This window comes from Camelus ferus, chromosome 20, assembly GCF_009834535.1.
Source record: "Camelus ferus isolate YT-003-E chromosome 20, BCGSAC_Cfer_1.0, whole genome shotgun sequence".
Taxonomy (NCBI): Eukaryota; Metazoa; Chordata; class Mammalia; order Artiodactyla; family Camelidae; genus Camelus; species Camelus ferus.
Genome location: NC_045715.1, coordinates 36858380 through 36872411, shown reverse-complemented (window position 1 = coordinate 36872411; position 14032 = coordinate 36858380). Strand labels below are relative to the sequence as shown.

The window sequence follows — 14032 nt, the reverse complement described above, 5'->3', positions numbered from 1 at the left end:
TAATTAGCAATATAATTTCAATAACCCTCATATACAAGGGTGGTTTTTGCTTTGAGTAGTAGAAAGCACAAGGTAATTCCAAATTCTAAGACATGAAAACCATTTGTGGATAATTTGATTATATTCTTTCCGAAAGTGATGAGTTGAAAAAAAGTAAGAAAAGAGCAAGCTGATTTTTATGTTCTGTGAAAATCTTTTTCAAATATTCCCTGTATCTTTTGTTTCCATAAAATGAGAATGCCTGCTACTATAATATGAAAAGAAAAGCAATTTTCCACCAGCATCTCTTTTACTTTTAATGTAATTTTAAAGTGAATATTTGAATCAGATTAATTTTGCAGAGAAGCAAATTTAAAATAGTCAGTGCTCTGAATCCCGGATCTTACATTTGTACAAAATACACTACATGCCTCCTCATTTTTATGTGAGTTAAGGGCAAGCCCCTCCAGTCTCCTGATCCCCTGGGCTTTAGCCACAGGCCCAGGTAGAATTCACTAACATTAGCAGAGTCACTGTCATTAAATAGAAACAAAGAAGTGCAACCTTGCTGCCCATGTCAGGGCGAGGACCACCATCACTGGTTGCTCTTGTTCCGTGTATGTCTGAATCATCACCCAGAATGCCTTGCTGCCCTGCAGCTTCTACCAACACGCGTCCCTTGGTGGACTGAGGTCTCTTGAAGGCACGCTCACACCTACTCCTACCTCCTGCCCTAGCACCTAGCACAATGGGTGTTCTGGTAGGTGTTTGATAAGTGTTTACAAAATTTAAGTAAATGCAAATATTTACCATCAAATCTCCATCACATTAACAGGTCTAGTATGGGACCCTAGTATGATTTGGTAGTCCACAGCTCCTTTTATATGTAAATTGCACTCAGTTTAATCTAGCAAGGCCAACAACTTCATTTTTATTGGTGAAAAGAACACAATAATGTAATTTTCTCTTATTCTTAAATGTTGAAATCTTTCCTTAGAGATGGAAATTATATATTTGCAGTTACTCCAAAATTTTTCTATAAATACAGTCTCTTCCGGGCCACAGAATGAGATAAGAAATGTTAACAATGGTAAGGTTACAAACCTAAGAAAATTATGTCAATGAGTTAGAAAATTAATGGAAAATAAAGTTTAATAGTATATATGTTTATATATTTTGAAAGATAGCTTTTGAGTTTTCCAATATAATATGCTACTTTGTATATAAATATATTCTCAGATGTCACAACATAATGACACTGAAAAAAAATGATTTTTTTTTAAAACTATAAAGTCAACTAACACATCTCTTGCTAATCCAGAGTTATTCATTGCTACTTCTTTTCACAGCCAAAAGAAAACCAATGGGTAAGTTTTGATAACTTTTACCAACCAATTTGAAGGTGAGATTAATTAATTAATTAGAATTGGAAACGTTCCAGCATTTAACTGACACAAATCATCAGACATGAAACTAACAGCGAAACAGCCTGCAAATAAATTCAGGTGGAGGTTAAACTTCTTACATATTTAAATCAAAAGGTAAGAAATGATTTCAAACTGACTTTATTTCCAAAGAGCCATAGATAATTTTCTTTAAAAAAAAAAAAAAAGGATCCCCAAAGTAATTTCAACTTCTGGTCATTAGGATAATAAAATTTCTGTGTACAGAGATTTAAAAAAAGAATAGTTGTATTCAGGCATCCTTGTCAGCGGAATAAACCATCTACCAGTTTGGGGGCGGCCCCACGCCGTTGGCGGCTGGGACGGTGCTTATGCTGGTCAGCACGACGTGTTCGGACAGTTTGGATATGTTATCAAAGTTGCTGACCTGGGTGGTCAGAGACTTTCGGCTCTCGGTGCTGGTGCGCCCCCGCGCTAGCCGGTCCTCCTGGCGGTGGTGAACCCCAAGGCAACAGCAAGAAAACGCAGCTTTAAATTCCTCTCGAAATTTTCCTGGCAAACCAGGGAGAAGGAAAGGAAGAATTCTGTGTTAATATGTTTTAACCCATCACGAACAGGGGACCCCTGAGGGGGCTCCCTTGAGCCTCATTTACAGTGAGACGCCACCTCTGGCAACGGTGGGGGAAACAGGGAGAGGAAATTGCGTGCCTGGGAGCCTGGTCCACGCCCGAGACCATGAGGCGGTTCCGGAGAAGAGCGAGGCTGCTTTTCACGCCTGAGGTTTGTCTCACTCTTTTTAGAGGCAAACCTCAAATATTTACGCATGCCGGGTATTTTCAGTCTAGTGAGAACTATAGTAAAGTTTACAGTATCACTGGTTTAACTGCCTGGTGATAAATAACGGCGAGAGCGAGCACCACAGCGCTGGGCCCAGAGACAGCTAATTACTTCGAACACGGGGACACCTACGCTGTGCGCAGCCAAAACCGGACGGAAATGACCCCAGCGCTGTACTCGGAAGAAACGGTTCTGTTGACACAATCAGTTCAACAGACTCCTTAGAAAAACACATTAATCAGCTTGAACATTTCTGAAGTTGCGTAATCTGAGTAAGGCATCACAAAAAAAAAAAAAAAAAAAAAAGAAAGAAAGGAAGAAAAATAAACACCCTTAGAAGTTTTTCCTTGTCTTTCAATTATTGACGTGAAATTGGAGAGGTGTAAAGATGGAACACTCACCTTTTAAGGCTCGAAGGGCAAATGACAGTGTTGAGGATCACTTCTTCCCTCTAAAGCTTTACTTACCAAACTGGGCTACTGAGTGATTAAAACCAGTGCTCAGTGGTTGTCAGCTGCCTTCCTGCCTCACTTTTTTTTTTTTTCTTTTTAATTGAAGTACCGTCAGTTACAGCGTGTCAGTCTCTGGTGTACAGCTCAACGTCCCAGTCAAGCGTAGACACACATATATTCGTTTTCATTACCCGCATCATAGCATGACTTGGCTCTGTGGTTTCCGCTTCCGACACGCTCCCTATATGACCCTCTAACAGGGTTTCCCTGCTCAGTGCGAGGCTCAAGGCTTTAGTCTTCCCTACGCCCGTGGCAGGTGCTTTCCACTGTTTTCCAAGCCACAGCTCCACCCGGCCCCTCCTTGCCTCAAACAGCAGGCGAGCAGTGGTCTCCAGTTGTCGCAGTTTTAAAAGCATCTTTATTTTGGAGACTGGGGTTGAATGTGGCAGGGAAAGAAACAGCTGAATACAAAACACACCTCACAGAGACACCACCTGATTCACCGAAAGTTGAAATAAAGCAGGTATATGCCATGATGGGAAAAGATAGTTATTAAAAAGCCTAACTGACTGGCTGTTCGTCTTTTTTTTCATAACCTATATAACCCAGAATGCCAAAGATGAAGTTGGAAAATGCACAAACTTTATGAAACATGCAATAAAACGAATTGTTTATTCTCTCATATCAAATGACCATCTATTTGGAGAGAGAAATGAAAAAGAAACAGCCAACCAGTTGGAGAAGACAATGTAAAGATGTAGCTAATTAAAGCACAATTCAAAAGCTGCTCTGGCTAAAATATTTGTAAATAAAACAATAGTAAGTTGAACGATTTTTACACTTATATTGATTCCATCGACAGAGGTGGGTTAATTCAGTTGCCAGTGTGTGCACGTTTGTGCCATTTCGCTTCTGTGTTATTTAGGAGAAATATAGTTTTTTTGCGATCAGTGAGAAATCTTGAAAGAAACCCAAGAGATGTTACCCAGAAGAGAAACATAAATACAGAGACCTAAGAGTGGAAAGGTTCCAATTCCATTAGGCTGCACATGTTGGCAAAGAAATGATGTAAGCAAGGCTGTTTCATTGTCAGATAAAATTACTTTATATTATTGTAAATTGTAAGTTTAATGTGTGACTAGTGAGATTCTGCGTTAGTTTTCACAATTTTTACTTTCCTCCTATTTTGATATTTCTTCTCAATTTTATGGAGAAAAATACTTAGATGATTTTCTCCGATGAGTTAGGTAACATGTGTTTCATCCCATCAGGGGAAAAAAAAATACTCAAGATCACTCAGATTAGGCAAAAAAAATTCTCATTGTACGCAAACTGAGCTTTTCATACCGCTCAAGGGTTCAAACCTTGTGGTCACCGATCCCTCACCCCTGGGTTAGAATTGTGGTCTGTACGAAGAAACAGTTGAAAACTCACCACTGAGAAAATTATAAATAATTGGGTTCGCAGCACTGTTGGCATATACAAGCCAGTGTGAAAATGTGAACCAGGCATACACAGTCTCTCTGTCTTCAGTATGGGTAAACATCCCAAATACTCTGCAGGAAAAGACACAGTAACAGGAAATTCAGTGTGATTCTCCAAAGTCCCTTTCTAAAAAATATATAAATATTTATTTCATGTTTTTCAGTATCACCAATTAATAGCGACGCGTATGACTTAGCTCACATAGCCATTCCTTGAGACAATTAATATTCCTAGAGGAATCTTAGAAACTGTAAACTGTCTTACTATTTGAACTATTCGTCAAAATTAAAATTAGATTTAAGCCACATCGTTTGCACTGTGCCACATATCGGAATTCAGATAAGTCATCACATTAAAATATGAATGTGTGCTTGAATCTGAGGCTAACACATCTCGACAGTTTAACATTTTTTTTTTCAGTTGTATTGAGGTATAGTCAGTTCACAATGTTGTGTCAATTTTTGGTATACGGCACAATTTTTCAGTCATACATGAAGACATCAAAAGTCCTTTTTAAATAATTGAATTTAAGGGGGACAAAAGCCCTTGATGGCAGCTGTCTGACTGCACTGCTCTGCTACAGGACTGACTATGGACCGGTTTACGGTACCACACAGTGGGGCTAGAATAATTTCAGCACCTGAACAGCACCTCCTCGGCACAATTTAGTAAATCAAAAGCCAAATCAGGTCAGAGATGAAGGGGCTATCTCCCTTGTAAACCACAAATGCAACGAGAATACAAAAGTGGAACATCTAGCCATCTCCCTTCTTTCATTCTGTTTCTAAACCCAACTGAGCAGCGTTTGTTAATATTCCATTTTGTGTGCACTTTCAAAGCACTCCTAAATTGCAATCCACGTGCACCTCTTCCTGCTTTCATTCGTGCATTGATCAAATATTACGTTTCTTTACTGTTAGTCTTCCAGCCTTGCTGAAATTTGGCTTCTGGGACTTCTTTTTAAACATTTTATTTATTTATTATTATGTTATTTAATTACTGTATTGTGGTGGGGAAGGGGTAATTAAGTTTGTTCATCTTTAGAGGAGGCACTGGGGATTGAACCCAGCACCTCGTGCATGTTAAGCATGGGCTCTACCTCTTGAGCTATACCCTCCCCCCAGGACTTCTTTATAACCAGAGAAGGATTAGTTTTCGGTAGGCAAAATTCTGGCAATTCCTTAAAATACATGAGTTTTAATGCTTTTACTTATTGTTTTAAACACTGACAAATATTTTATTATTATATCCTTCAAGGTCATTTTAAAGATTTGTTCCACACTTAGAAATATTCTGTCTGTTAAATTCTGTTCACTACACTCAGCAGGCAACTTGCAACTATGCAATACATTTGTAGGCTGAGGATTAGAAAGCATTTTCTGCTAGAGGTTCTGTCATTGATTGTGGAATTTGTGCCCATGATTAGGAATGCATTTTTAGAATAAAGTGATGTTCTGTGGACTCCCAGAGTTTTACAAAAATTAGTATGTTATGATCCTCTCTCTAGCACCTTTGGAATCCTTGATAAATCAGACCTGCTTTAAGGAAGTTGGTTTTGACTGGTCAGGGAAAACATTAAGTTTCAAGGAAAAGAACTTAGGAACTTTTTTTGTAAAAGAAAGAAAACACAAATGTAATATGCAAGGGCCCACAAAGAGAAGCATTTGAAGAAAACATGTGTGTGTGGTAAAGAGAAAAAAACAAATTTCAAGGTTATTTTTTAAATTGTATTTTGTGACAAAGAGCAGACAGAATGCTTGGAAAAAAAATGAAAATATTTTAAATTCAACACGGACTTTCTCCTTGGAAAGCCGTTTATTTTCCTTGGAAAGGAAGGTCTGTAAGTCAGAAGAATAGAGAAATATTACGGACAAGTAAGTATTAGGAATAAGCTAAAGGGAAAGTGCAAGTGTGGAGACGCAGGAAATCCAAATGAGTAATCCAGAAAGCAGTAAATCCAATTTTCATTGAGTTTAGGCTGAATAAAATAAAAGTACAAAAAAAAAAAAAAGAAAAAGAAAAAGAAAAAGAGAGAAAACCTATCCAGTAACATGGCACATTTATAACATTCTTAAGAGCAGAAAAACATGATCCAGCCACGGACTAGAATACATTTGTGTGGGATTTCTGTGGGCAAGAAAAATAAGAAGGGGGTCGTGAAAAAATATTGCAAAGCAAAATAATTTTCATTCTCCTGTGAGCCGGCATGCGTCTCAAGGACCCAAGCTGCTGCAAATCTTAGACTGTGTCTGTACTAAACAGCCTTGCTGAACAAAAGTTCATTTTCGATTTCTTTTCCACTGAAAACATCGTTAAGCAACCCCAAACAAGGGCCAAAGAGAAGAAGGAAGCTTTGCAGCTGGTAATAGCACCTTCAGTCTGTGTGATTCCAGCCAAAGCGGCCTCTCGCCAGGGTCCCCAGCTGTGAGGAATAAGATGTTGACCCTGAATCAGGGCAATCCTAGTTTTAGTCCGAAGCATCTGATAAACAGAATTAGGATTACCTTGGGACCAGACTATACGCAGCTATTCTGATGTTTCCCAGTAGAGGTGGCTGGCCAGAAACGTGTCCCACTGCCCTGCACTGGCTGCTCTGGTCGCTCAGTTGTTTGAACTCGCTGGTGTGTCTGCAGTGTTACAGATAACGTCCCTTCTCTCACTGAAGAATTGTGTGCTGATTTTTATTAATGGTCCCCCTCAGCTTCATTCAGTGACTTCAGGAAGTGAGTTTCCTTTCTTTCTGTTTATACATTCAAAACACAGTGTGTACCAGGGGTCCCTTTGTGTGTGTGCTTGTTCACAGATGCACTGTTAAGTAGAATGAGAATGCAAACAAAATTCTTATCTCTGTGTCCTTTAGATAAAATTCCGTCACTGTTCCCTATGTCTTTGAGAAACCCATTTGTTGTGATCAAAAAAGGACTCCAGGCTGTAAATAAGGGTTTTGTTTTGTTTTGTTTTTAAGCATTAGAACTTTTTCAGCATCTAAGGCTTAGCAATTAGCTTGAAGAGGTTAAGGGAACATCTGTTTTGCGTCTGCCATTCAACAGAGAGTTTGCATGGAGAAGAGCATCTAGCATGTGAGCGCTCTGAAAGGCGGTGCGCCTTACCTGCTGGTAACAACAACACATGAAGTTGTCTGTCCTGAGAAGCTATGTGGGCAGATGGTTTAGATTTTAAGAAATGGCAGGTCTCTTCATTTTCAAGTGATAGGCGAACTTTACCTCTTTAGCACGTTGAGGATGCTAATTGGTAGATAGCAAATTGCAAACACCAAAAGCACAACCATCAGCATCCGGGCTGTTTTCCGTCTGGCTCGGATCTGCTTTATTTCAGCGGCCACGGCGCTAATCCTGGACTTGGTCTGCGGTCCTGGCCCCCGAGGCTGTGAGACAGGCTGCAGGGGCTTCCATTTCCTCTGAACTACAGAGGATGTGCCAGGGATCTGAAAGCAGCAGAGAACCTTAGTTGCTATCTGATTTAGGAAAGGTCCACTTCGGAGGAGTAATGGGAGGACATGGTAAGGAGAGTGTCCCAGACACCTGTGGTCTGGGAGGTTGGGAGAGCTAATACAGTCGAGTGACACATAGGAGTCTGGGTGGGGGAGAAAACAAATTGCAACATCACCAGCTTGTCAAGGTAAAAGAGAGCTGCAAATGGAAAAGATACCTCTTTATAAAAAGAGAGGCTGTACATGCACACAATGGAAGAGTATTCAACACTCAAAAGAATTGAGCTAAGAAGCCGTGGGAAAATATACAGGAAACTTAACTGCATATAACTCAGTGAAAGAAGCCAATCTGAAAATCTACGTATGATGAGATTCCAACTATAGGATATCCTGGAAAAGGTAAAACTACGAAGACGGTAAAATTACCAGGGGTTGCCAGGGGTGACGGGGTGGAGGGATGAGTAGGCAGAGCACAGAGGAGTTTCAGGGCAGGGAAACACGATGCCGTCGTGATGGATACATGTCATTATACGCTATACAATGTATTTGAATATGCTCTTCAAACCCATAGAAGGTACAACTTCAAGAGTGAACCATAGATTTCAAAATTGTAGAATAGACTACACTGTATAGCACAGGGAAATATACACAAAATGTTATGATAACTCACGGAGAAAAAAATGTGACAATGAGTGTGTATATGTCCATGAATAACTGAAAAATTGTGCTGAACACTGGAATTTGACACAACATTGTAAAATGATTATAAATCAATAAAACATATTTAAAAAAAAAAAAAGAGTGAACCATAAAGTAAACTATGGACTTTCGGGGACCGTGTGTCAGTGAAGCTTCAACAGTTGTAACAAGTGAGCCACTCTGGTGGGGGGATGTTGCTAATAAATGGAGGTAGTGGAGATGGGAGCTCTCTGTACCTTCCGCTCAATTCTTCTGTGAACCTATAACTACTGCAAAAACAAAAGGAAACTTAATTTTAAAAATAGAAATTAAAACGGGGGAAGAAGAGCCGAAAAGAGATGACTACCCTGTTATCTGATTAGGATTCTGATCCAGCTCAGATACCTGGAGTTTAAACGGAAGGAGCACGGTAACCGGCAATGCCAACAGGCACCTGAATGGATTTTTTTTGTGCATCAATACTGCCACCTGCTGCCGGATGGAGAAATAGCACTCAACAACCGCTTGCTTTTTATTAGGTTTTTCTGATTCTCAGGTTTGGTCAAAGCAAACCTTTGAATAAAAGAAATAAAGAGAAAGTAAAATAGTCTGGCATTTGCTATATGCTGTTTTAAAATTGCTTGAAACCAATTTCGTGGTCACTTTAAAATGAACATCAAAACACGGAAGATCCCTGTGGTCTTGCATTAACATTTCAAACAGCTGGAATTTGTAGCAACAGTGACCCAACCTATTCTTTTCCTTTTCTTTGCAAAGTGATTTGATAATAGCAGGGAGTCCCTCCAAGTGTAATATTTTCTTGATTATAAGCTCATGAAGATTGACAGGGCTTAGTGAGCACAACAATAAGATTCAGCATGTGTGATTTTTTTAAGAGGAAAATGTGCCAACAGGCACACCGTAGGGCCGTCCTAGTTCTATTAGGAGTATTCAGTTGTTGCTTTTTTTGCCCTGTGCTGCAAGCCAGGACAGACCAATGCGTCCCTGCGGGCTCTCAGAATGGATGATGGGTGAATCCTTATACAAAGCAAGATCCACGTCTGTTAAGATTATCTTTAATTGGCGAGGAGAATTTTACTTTGACTCCCACACAGATGGGTGCATCCAGTGCTCCTCTTGAACATAACTGTTCGCTCTCAAAAAGCAGCAGAAGAAATTAATGAAAACCTGAAATAGAAAGTCACCTGATTGATGATTTCTCTTTAGAATCATGTGGACTGACCTTTCTGCATCGTGGTGGCCCCACTCAGTCTTCTTAATCCCTCAGTTAAGAATCCTTCCTCCTCGGTGAATTTGTTTTTAAATAGGCATTTTAAAAGGTAATTGAGCAGAGGAGGGTGTAGGTCAGTGGTAGAGTGCCTGCCTAGCGTGTGTGAGGTCCTGGGTTCCATCCCCAGTACCTCCATTTAAATAAATAAATAAGTAAATAAATAAATAAACAAACTTAATTACCCCCCACCTGCAAATGCAGAGTAAAAAAAGCTCCAAAATTAAAAAAAAATTTTGAGAAGAAGCTGCAATGGGTGTTGGAAATTTCCAGACCTCTAGCATGCATGAATAACCCTATTAATGTCTGCTAAATGGCCCTTAACTATTCCCTAAATGATCTCTGAGAGATCATTTAAACTTTAGCGATCTATTATTCAGTGCTCCCCTGAGGGGGAAAAAAAAATCAATATCCTGCATCTGATGACTTCTGCAATCATTAGAAAGGGTTCCCAGAAAGAGAAACCATCACGGGGAGTGCAGCTCTGGTCCCTGCAAGCATAAAGAAGATAATAATGTTTGCTCTTAGATGGTGATCTAAATACGGATGGAGGATGGTTAGTCCTGCACTTGTTTAAGGAGACATGCGACCCCTTTCATTGGTAACTTGTTTGTGTCTAGAGAATTCAGCTTAGTATCAATAGAAATCACTGATATTAACTGAGCACCAAGAACTAAGAGCAATCTTCAGTCATCATTAACGCATCCCTAAAAGTAGGTGACTGTGAATCCTGCTTTATAGATGATCAGGCAGCCATTAAGAAGGGTTCAAGTGACAAGTCAGAATTTGCACTCAGGTCTGTCTGATTGCAAAGCTCATGTTTTCCCGCTGTGATGCAGTTTCCATTTATAAGCTTCAACACTGTCTTATATAGAAGTTGGCAAACATTTTAATATATGCCTAGTGTACATAAAAGTAATAATAGTCATACAAAAAGACTTTGGGAGATCCATACTACGGGGCTTGATTTATAGCCTAGCATATGATCTAGCCTGGAAAATACCCCATGTACACATGAGATTAATGTGCATTCTGCTGCTTTAGAAGAAGTGTTCTATAGACATGTTAAGCCTCGTTGGTGGATAGTTTTTTTTCAAGTCATTGTTAATCTTCTGCCTAGTTTTTCAATCCATTACTGAAAGATGAGTATTGAAGTTTTCAGTGATTATTATTGAATTGTCTATTTCTCCCCCTAATTCTGCTAGTTGTTGCTTCATGTACTGGGGCTTCAGTTCCTAAGTACATATAAGCTTATAATTTGTATGTCTTCCTGATGGGTTGATTTATCATGATGAAATATCCCTCTTTATAGTAACACTTTTTAATAAATTTTCTTTTATCTAATATTAGTACGGCTACTTTGGCTTTCCTTTGTTTACTGTTTGCACAGTAGATCTTTATTCATCATTTTACATTTAATCTATTTGTGTCTTTAAATATGAGGTATGTCTTTTGCAGGCAGCACACAGTTGAATCATGGTTTTCACTGTTGTTTGTTTTGTCTATTCCGCCCATCTCTGGGATGTTTCGTCCATTTACGTTTAGTGTAACTACATATTGAGAGAGTATAATTTACATCTATCCTTTTGCTATTTGTTTCTATATATAGTGGTCTATTTTGTTCCTCTATTTCTCCACTGCTACTTTGTTTTGTGTTAAATAAATATTTTCTGGTATACCATTTTAATTCTGTTGTTTCTTTCTGTACATTCTTTTTGAGTTATTTTCTTAGTAGTCTCCCTGAGGATTACAATGAACAACTTAAACAATCCGTTTGGAGTAATGCCAACTTAATTTCAATAACATGCAAAAACATTGCTCCCATGTACTCCCTCCTCTTTCCTTTGAATGACATCTTTATATATTATAAGCTGAATATTCATGATTTTATAATTTTTTAAGAGTATTTCTTTTTTTTTTTTACCTTTTTTTATTGAGTTACATGGTTTTATAATTATTGCTTTATGGTGTTGTTTCTTAAGTCAAATCAGAGAAGAAAAGAATTTGAAACAAAAATACATTTATATGCACTTCTATGTTTACCTACACAGTCACTTTTACCGCTGCTCTTTGTGCCTCTGTGAGAATATGTGTTACTGTCATTTGATTCTGCCCCTGCAATTTTACAATTTGCTGTTTATTTCCTCATATTAGACTGAGTTATCTCCTAATATGAATTACTTCTTAAGTTATTTTTGAAGAATATTGAAGAATAAAGGGCAGTAGAAGGAAATGTGATAAGAATTAGAACAAGGAAGTTCTTTCAAAGTTTTAGTCCTTGGAAAATTGAAATTTAGTTCCAGACTCAAGTATCAATTACATCGCACCCCCCGTTTCTCACATAGGGCCTACCAGACATATAATAGGTGCTCAGTAAATATCTGTGGACTGGATTAACATGAGTTCACGTGATGATTAAGATTGAAGTGTTAAATTATATGAGAGCTAGAACTGAAAAAAAAAAAAAATGCCAGCAGATGCACAAAGCTGAGATTAAGTGGGTCTTAAAAAGAGGCGTTTTAGAGAAGAGTTTCTAGCGTTTCCAGACCGAGTGACTTCTCTGAGTCACGTTGTCAAATAAAAAGAATATTTAAGTCATTGATTAGACCAAAGCACTGGATAACTCTTTTAATGAGGTTTCAGATGCTTGAGAAAGTCAGACAAGGACTGACACTTTGTTCACTAACCATCTTACACTTACAAATTTCAAAGTATGTGACCGAGTCCATGCATCTCCACAACTTTAAGCAAATAGGACAGTTCCTCCAGCCGAGGGATCACTTGCTGTGGCCTCTGGCATGCGCAATGCCCTGGAACTCTGTTTACTGACACTGACAGTTGGAAACTGAGAGTTGCTCAAGCAGAATTCTGCGATAATCATCCATTTGGGGTTAATTTGCTTTATCAGGGCTGCTACAGTGAGCTCAGTTGAACTTATCATTGCCATCACAGTCTGTTTTGTAAATGTTTTGGGTTTCATAACCCAAGCATTTTACTGCCAATCTTCCAAATCATGTGGCTTGAACTAACTAGGGCAATTCATCATCAAAAAACAAGCAAAAACAAAAACAAAAACAAAAAGTGGATTATTTCTAAACCCGCAATACAGTTTTAGAATTTGTGAAATGGAGAGCTATGACAGATGGAGAAGTAAAAGGGTTGAGGTTTGGTAATGATCTAATTATTTAACAAAGTTTTTTTGAATACTTTTCTGTGCCCGGTAATATGTTAAGGGTTGGGAACACTATGATGAACACGACAGATTTACGTACACCCAAGGGATTTTAAAGTTATGTCATCTGTAAATCAATGAATAAGCAAATTTAAACATCTATTTAATGCACACTAACCAGTCAAAATATGAAAATACGGAATGCCCTTAACTCTGAATATTTCTAGACTAAAAATCAATCTATGTCTAAAATATCTTTATTCCCACATGCTCATAAGTGTTTTGTCTCCTTGAAGAATTTTTTTCTTCTAGTTTTTCTATGCACTTTTTTCTAAGTAACTGGGCAAATGGAGTCCCCTAGGTCCTCTTCTGTCTAAACTTTCCCAGCACTTTCTCTTATTCCTCCACTAACTTTTTCTTATAAAGTACAAATTGAGCAACTGATGTGTGCTAAGAATGTACTAACTGGAGGAATATAAGATGAAGGCTGGCATGTACTGTCTCCATCTAATAAGTGTATCAATCCTGTCAGGTGGATGCTACACAATCCTGCTTTAACTATGACAAAAGGGAGGCACAGAAATTTAAGTAATTGACAAATTCATGCATCTATTAAGTTACAGTGTCAGAACTGAAACTCACACAATCTGGACCTTGAGGCTATGTTTTTGACTTCTGTATTATGTCATTTCTGGCCATCTACTCCCTAGCTTGTAAGGAGATCTTTATTTATTCATGCTCAACCATGTGACTAGTTTTCGCCAATGAAAAGTGAGGAGAGTTAGCATGTGCCAGTGTGAAGAAAACATTTTAAGAGGCATTGTTCATTTCTTCCAGCTTTCTCGCTCTTTCCCTTGGCCCCAGAATGCCATCTCCAGGAAGTGCTGGTCCTTCAGACTGAGCTCTCAAATGAGGGGACAAGGCGAGCCCAGCCACAGCCTGTTGTCACCACTGATATGGAACATGAGTGAGAGAAACTGTTGCTACAAATTACATCTTTTTGTTTTGTTGTTAATAGCAGAGTAATCTGGCAAAAATGGACCAGTAGGACAATAGTTACCAAGAAGTGGGGTGCAATAGAAAAAGACACCCTAAAATACGTGCAGTTGACTTCATGGCTAGGTAGAGAGTGTTGAAATCATCACTAGAATCTGGAAATCACTACTGATGTTCTACAATGATACACATTAGCTATTTTAGTTACGAACGTTGCGGAATGGAATGCATGCTAATAAGCATTGGCACTGGTTGCATTTATAAGGTCATAAAAGAAGTGACCTCCTTAAA

At 38.6% G+C, this 14032-nt stretch overlaps 1 protein-coding gene across 1 annotated transcript in view; it reads right to left on the bottom strand.

The window, feature by feature from the left end:
- Positions 1-1402: 1402 nt before the first annotated feature.
- Positions 1403-14032, bottom strand: part of HCRTR2 (hypocretin receptor 2) — an 81835-nt gene continuing 69205 nt past the window's right edge. The window contains exons 5-7 of the mRNA XM_032463315.1: positions 7381-7601; positions 4106-4227; positions 1403-1934 (exon numbers count right to left, since the gene is read on the bottom strand). Of these exons, the coding sequence (XP_032319206.1) occupies positions 1705-1934; positions 4106-4227; positions 7381-7601 (573 nt within the window). The 3' untranslated portion in view covers positions 1403-1704. The remainder of the gene's footprint in view (positions 1935-4105; positions 4228-7380; positions 7602-14032) is intronic.